This window comes from Macaca fascicularis, chromosome 11 (assembly GCF_037993035.2).
Source record: "Macaca fascicularis isolate 582-1 chromosome 11, T2T-MFA8v1.1".
Classification (NCBI taxonomy): domain Eukaryota; kingdom Metazoa; phylum Chordata; class Mammalia; order Primates; family Cercopithecidae; genus Macaca; species Macaca fascicularis.
In genome coordinates, this window is record NC_088385.1 from 7,675,169 (window position 1) to 7,682,097 (window position 6,929).

The 6,929-nt window shown below is 54.7% G+C and overlaps 1 protein-coding gene across 2 annotated transcripts; it reads right to left on the bottom strand.

Annotated features, from left to right (window-relative positions):
* Positions 1–1,013: 1,013 nt before the first annotated feature.
* MLF2 (myeloid leukemia factor 2) lies at positions 1,014–6,412 on the bottom strand. 2 transcript variants are annotated; one of them, XM_045364648.3, is made up of 9 exons: positions 6,256–6,412; positions 5,605–5,682; positions 5,247–5,376; positions 4,959–4,994; positions 4,035–4,088; positions 3,499–3,627; positions 3,171–3,330; positions 1,769–1,981; positions 1,014–1,548 (listed from the first exon to the last, which is right to left on the bottom strand). In XM_045364648.3, the coding sequence occupies exons 2-8, from the start codon at positions 5,652–5,654 to the stop codon at positions 1,794–1,796; spliced, it is 747 nt and encodes a 248-aa protein (XP_045220583.1). In that variant the 5' UTR covers positions 5,655–5,682; positions 6,256–6,412; the 3' UTR covers positions 1,014–1,548; positions 1,769–1,793. The 2 variants fall into 2 exon arrangements, with proteins under 2 accessions (XP_045220583.1, XP_073862295.1); XM_074006194.1 differs by lacking the exon at positions 5,605–5,682 and having other exon boundaries at positions 5,247–5,581.
* Between the last annotated feature and the right edge of the window lie 517 nt (positions 6,413–6,929).

Genomic DNA, 6,929 nt, shown 5'->3' on the forward strand with positions numbered 1-6,929 from the left:
AGGCTGGAGTGCAGTGGCGCAATCACGGCTCACTGCAAGCTCCGCCTCCCGGGTTCACGCCATTCTCCTGCCTCAGCCTCCCAAGTAGCTGGGACTACAAGCGCCGCCACCTCGCCCGGCTAATTTTTTTGTATTTTTAGTACAGACAGGGTTTCACCATGTTCGCCAGGATGGTCTCGATCTCCTGACCTCCCGATCCGCCCGTCTCGGCCTCCCAAAGTACGAGGATTATAGGTGTGAGCCACTGCACTCAGCCGCTCCTTATCCTCTTGAATCTACTCGTCCATGAGACACAGGGCAAGATTCTCCCTTCCCTGAGAGGACCCAGAGCCTTAGGTGTCTTTGTGTCCCCAACTGAAAAGAACTCAAGACTTTGATAAAGAGGAAACCATTATCAGACTCTCCTACACATTTGTCATCATTAAGTAAGTTCCCAAGAGGAAAAGAGTGACCCATTTGGCTGGGCAAAGCAAGAGTGAACGTCTTGAGAAATTTGAGCTCCTCATGCCCTTCCAGTCATGCTCAGGTTCCAGGTTAAGTTTTCTTCTCTAGTCTTCTTCCCTGGGCTCAAATTCTCAACTACTGTGGGTGGAGGGTTTGTGGAACGCTGCAGACCAGAGTTCCTCCCCTCTGAAGGCCTGTGCAGGGTTATCTGAAGTGTTTCCACCCAGAGTGCAGGAAAGAAACTCTGCCTAAGGAGCAAGGGGCAGCAAGTTCTGCAGGCACCCATGAGAGATGCCCAATGCATCCCTGAAGAGAAAAGTGACAGCAGAATGTGAGGGGAGAGCCAGCGAGGCACGTGCTCATGTTCTCACGCCCCAGCCTAGCCCAGCCAAGTGCTGATGGCCTGCACCTGCCAGTGCTGATGGTCTCTCCGCACCAAGGAGATGTGGGCTTGAACTCTGAGGTACGAAAGCTACACGTGGAGATGAGGAAAAGTGAGAAGATAACTTCAGAGGAGACAGGAGGGTTGAATTGAACAGGAAAAGATCAAAAGTACAGCCAGAATCCCATTTGGTCTTTTTTCTATTCTCCTTTATTCCATAAACACCTAGTTACAAGTTGCACAAATCAAAAAATAAAGGCAGGGAAGGGTTTAGGGAAGATTCTGGTGATGTGTGTGGGCAGGAGTAGGGAGAAAGAGTTGGGAACCAGTCTGCTCCTTCCACAGCCCTAGACAGGGCTACGGCCCCTCAGTGGGGGCTCTGAGGAAGAGGTGGGCAAAGATCCAGGGTAGCTGAGGGATGGAGGAGGCCCCTAAACCCAGAGCTCACCCCAAAAGACCCTTCAATGCATGGCAGGAGTAGAATGGGAAAGGTGAGGGGTTTGAAGATGGAGCAGCAGAATGAAAAATCAAGTTAGTAGATGCAGAGGCGAAGTCATCATGGTAAGGGGATTAAAGAAGGAAAAAGTAGGGAAAGGTTCTCCCTGAGACCCCCAGGGAGAGGTGGGGGCCGGCTTGCCTGTTAATTTAATATTAAATTGGGGATGGGAATCAGAGAGGAAAAAGTTATTCAGGGGATGATTTCTCAGCCTCTCAGCCTGTACCTGGAGGGGAAAAGAGAGGAGCACAAATCAAAAGGAAGAAAAAACTTATGTTAAGAGCCAGGAGTTGGGGTTTAATCGCCTATGTCAGTGAGAACATTGTTCTCTTTCCACACCAACTCGCACTATCAAAGGCAGCTCCTGCGGGAGCCTGGACTGCGCCTGCCTCGCGGCCGAGGACCATCCGCAGGTGCACCCCGCCCTCCTTACCCCTGATACTTACAAGAGAGGCTGAGGGCCCGGGGCCCTCACCAGTCATAGCGGCGGGACTGTCGGGAAGGGGAGTCCTCAGGTCCCTGGATGGCCAAGCGGGGAGGCCCCTCCGCCCTTCGTCCCCCCGCCCCTGAGGACTCAAGCCGCCGAAACTCCAGGGGGCGCTGCTGCCGGAATCGGGACGTCTCCCGCCGCCACTCGTCGTCAAACGCTGCGGCCTCACCTGGAGGGGACGGAGTCCACATGAGGCCTGTGTGCGGCCTGGCTCCTGGAGGCCGATGTGCGAGCGAGTCACAGCTTCTCCGGCCAAAGCGGCGAAGGCTGAGTGTGTGTGCAGGGGTGGGTGGGGCGGCAATTCCCTTAGCTCTTTGGTTTCTGCACGATCCCGGGAAGCCACCGGTAGGCCTAAGGTGGCCTACTGGAGGAAGAAATCAGAATGGGATTCTTCTTCAGTTCAGGTTCATAGTCCTGTGTGCACACTAAGTACTTAATAATTGCGGATTTGAAAAAGATAAAGAGGGGAGAAAGAAACAGATCCAGGTGGAGAAGAGTGTAACACTATCAATACGGAACTTCAGGGACAAAGCAGGCCCCTCTCAAAGACACCGCCGGCACCTGACTCAGCCCCTGAGCGGAGGAGGCTCCGAGTGCGTAAAAATATGGGGCTGACAGCCGGGCGCGGTGGCTCACGCCTGTAATCCCAGCACTTTGGGAGGCCGAGGCAGGTGGATCACCTGAGGTCAGGAGTTTGAGACCAGCCTGGCCAACATGATGAAACCCCGTCTCTACTAAAAATACAGAAATTAGCTGGGCGTGGTGGTACATACCTGTAGTCCCAGCTACTCGGGAGGCTGAGGCAGGAGAATCGCTTAAACCGGGGAGGCGGAGGTTGCAGTGAGCTGAGATCGCGGCACTGCACTCCAGCCTGGGCAACAAGAGCGAGACTCCGTCTCAAAAGAAAAAAAAAATATATATATATATATATGGGGCTGATCCAGAGCTTTGCCCAGAAGTTTTTTTTTTTTTTTTTTTTTTTTTTGAGACGGAGTCTCGCTCTGTCACCCAGGCTGGACTGCAGTGGCCGGATCTCAGCTCACTGCAAGCTCCGCCTCCCGGGTTCACGCCATTCTCCTGCCTCAGCCTCCCGAGTAGCTGGGACTACAGGCGCCCGCCACCTCGCCCGGCTAGTTTTTTGTATTTTTTAGTAGAGACGGGGTTTCACCGTGTTAACCAGGATGGTCTCGATCTCCTGACCTCGTGATCCGCCCGTCTCGGCCTCCCAAAGTGCTGGGATTACAGGCTTGAGCCACCGCGCCCGGCCTGCCCAGAAGTGTTTATGAGTTAGGGATGTCTCCTAGCCCACAGGAACTGGGCTAGGGGCTGCCGGCCAGGAAGTGGGAGGGAAGGCTCACTCTCATCCAGGTTGATATAGTCCTGCCGCTCCTCCTGGTCCCCCGTGCGATGGTTTCGGGAGCGCTGGAGGATGTGGGCCCTGTCCCGGATGTGATGCCCGATGGACATCTGCTCCAGTCCACTGTCTGAATCCCGAACAGTCCTCCGTGTCTCCCGGATCTGGGATGAGGCAGAACATGGCACACTCAGCCGCCCCTTCCAAAGCCCTGGCTATACCATCTCAGGAGAAACACACCACACACAACCCAATCCGGAAAAAAGCAGCCAGGGTTTCTGGCGGTGCCGCTCAATCCCCCCTTCTCTGGGACAGGAGGGCCCCCCACTCACCCCGCCTGGTGCCGAGCGCATCTCTGATGTCTCCTGGTAAACCTTGGGGGCGCCATCACCCGTATTGGAGTAGGAGATGACAGTGGAAGATGAGAAGGTCTGGCAATTGCCTCCAGCTGTCATGTGTTCCTGAGGACAGGGTGGGTAGGAGAGGGCTGAATGGGGAGGCATCCCCCCTGGTGAAGAGATTTCACCCTTCAGCTGCCTGTTCTAGCCTGTATCTTTCTCACAAAATGCAAGAACTGAAAAAGCATCAGGCCTCATCATTACCCTCCCAAATTCCTCCGAGTCCAACCACGAGCAAGAAGGATCTGAAGAGACAGAGCCTTAATTGTATGCTACGTAAGAGTGCTGCTGCTGGCTGCTTCAGGCAGGCATGACAGCAGATACAGGGTCCCAAGGCTCTCTGGTTCAATTACGGTATCCAGTACTTTACCCTTCACTAGCATACTGTCTCCCTCTTGCCTTAGAGGATTCAAGGTGTTGTCAGCCATCACTGAGAGCAAGGCCGGGGAAGGGTATGGGGCAAGTCTCACCATGTTTCCAATCATGTCATTCATCATCCCAAACATGTCCATGAAACCACCCGACTGGAGGAGAGATGGAAAACAGAGTCAGGAAAGCAAAGTCAGTGTTCAGAGTTGATCCTGTTTAGGAACCCACAACCCACGTGGCTGCACACTTCCTTTCTCTTCTTCACATCTAGCAAGTTCTCTTTCTCATTCTCTATTAACGTAACCAGAATACTCATGTTTCTCTTCCTGTAAACTGCTGACCCCTTCCTCAATCTCTATGACTGCTCTGATCCAATTTTCCTTCTCCTGCCTGCTATATTCCCCCCATCTTTAGGAAGCAAGCCAAAGTTAATGGATCCTAAACTCTAAAGAGATAAGGCATGAAATTGTTAAAACCTACCAAAAAATCATCTCTAGTTGGCCCTTTAACTGCGCCTCCCCCCTCCAAAGAACAAATTTTGCTAGACAATTACATCTTCCTAATGAGCATGGACTTCTAGGAGTACAAGAGTTAATAACGTCTTTTCTTCTTTTTTTGAGGTGGAGTCTGGCTCTGTTGCCCAGGCTGGAGTGCACTGGTGCAGTCTCAGCTCACTGCAACCTCTACTTCCTAGGTTCAAGAGTAGGTGGGACTACAGGTGTGTGCCACCATGCCTGGCTTTTTTGGTATTTTTAGTAGAGAAGGGGTTTCACCATGATGGCCAGTCTGGTCTCAAAACTCCTGACCACAAGTGATGATCCATCTCGGCCTCCCAACGAGAGTTAATAACACCTTTAACCCACAGGGCTCCTAGTAGCCAGCAGGCTCAGAGCTTTGTGAATGCCATAAAAAGAGAAGATTCTGGGGTTACCCATGAAACTATTCCTAAAAGGCACACTTGGGAATAATACCTAAGGGTAGAGAGTGTGTCTGAGATGGCAGGACACGGGGAGATGAAGACTCACCATTCCCAGCATCCCAAAGGGGGAGACAGCTCCAGCCTACAGGAACACATGAGGAACAGAAATTACAGACCACATCCTATCTCTATACAATCCCAAACGAGGCCCATGGCCTCAATTTTTTTTTTCCATCCTCTCAAAAGGGAGTCACAAAGCCCTTTTTCCTGACCCTTTCCCCCATTCCTAGAGCACTTCACTTGCTCAGTTGGCTGTAGTGCAAGAAAACTAAAGTGCTTTCCTAACCAACCTCCAACCTTTCTTTGGGTCTCAGGTGTGTCGTAGTACCATTACCTGCTGCATCCTGCGGCTGGCAGGCCTGGTCCCTGGCATGTTGCCATCTGTGATGCTGAGGAAGGGGCTATATCCAAAGCCACCTGACAACATACGGCTCATATGCTGACGGTGAATAGCAAATGGATCCCTGTGGAGTGAGCACATAGTATGGATGGCAGAAGCGCCAAACTGTTAATCCCTCCACCACCCTGCAAAAAATACGCACAGAGCAACAGTGGCACCGATGCCTACTTCCTGCTAGGTAGAAGCTGGGTATCCAGCCAGTTCCAACCATTCCCAGCAATGGAAACCCCGACGTCTGCTTGAACTGCTGAGAGACCTGGAGTGGGAAGCTTGAGGGGGAGGGAATACTCACATCAGGAACATGGGATCCTCAGGCTCCACATCCCTCATGAAGCGGAACATCCTGATCTCAGCTCCAGGGGGCTCCACACTGGAAACATGTGGAAGCTCAGATACTTGGAGGTGGCCAGGGTTTTGCACACCCACTCAGTGTAGGGACTCTTAGAGCACTGTCCTTTCCAAACGCTGTAACTGACCCCCTAAACTCCAGGGAGACCCTACTCCAGTGTTCCGCACAACCCTCTAAGGAGGTAAGGGCTCTTCAAACCTCTCTCTCAATTAGGGCCACGGAAAAATTTTCCAAGCCTCTCGGTTTTTCCCTCCCCCACTCAGAGCCATCCTCTTCCCAAAGCTCTGGCCGGTAGCATACTCTCCCCTCCTCCCTCGCCGCCACCGTTCTAGACGAAAATCCCAAGTGCCGGTCCTCCGCCCCATTAATGACCCCAGCCACCCCGCCCCCTCCTTACACCAGGCCTCCCCCAGGCGGGCCTCACTAAGACCCCCGCGCCTGTCTGCGGCTCCTCCAGCTCCCGCCTCCCCGCCGGGTGAGCCGAAGAGGTAGGCCTGAGCCTCTCGTCTCCCCAGCCCGCATCCCGGGCTCCCAGACCCTGCAGCCCCGCGGGCCCGCTCCCGTTCAGCGCTGCCCGCTCTGCCTGAGCCTCACCAGTGCCCGATTCGGGCTCAGCGGCCCATCCGGCCGGTTTCGCTTCCCGGTGCGCTGCAGGGTCAGGGTCGCGGCCCAGAACGCGGGGATTGGTCCGGGCTCGAGCTCCTCGGCCTTCCACGCCGCCTCCTCCCACCGCTGCCACCTCCGTAACCCCCCTTCGGCCCACGGAGCCCGAACCTAGGCCAGGCCCGGGCGGAAGTGACGTCACGATGGAACCGCCCACCCGGGGCCGGGCCGTGGGAGCCCCGCCCACTGGCGTGGGTGGTGAGAAGGCTGGGGCCGAGTCCCAGGGGCGGCGGGGCCATGGGCCAAGCTCAGGCGAGCGGAACCTGAGGTCGAGAGGGTTCACCTGGCCACGAGGAAGGGGAACTCATTAGTAACCTGGATTTGGGTTCTGTGGACTGGAAGAGGCTCCCATGAGGCTGGGGAGGAGAAGGAGAAGAGGAATCCATTCTTCGGGAGGGACCGAGTTGGGGGTTGAACTTGGCGCTGTGCAGCACGTTCCCTCTCCCTCCTCCGGGGGAAACTGGAGGACTAGGGGCAGATGCCCCTCGGGGAGAGGCGGGCTCTCTGTGGGCGACGAGGCGGGGCGGATCCCTTGGGGGAGCTTTAAGCAGACTCTAGTGGAAAAGCAGTCTATCCTGGAGGGAGGATGGGCAGTTTTCTTGCCG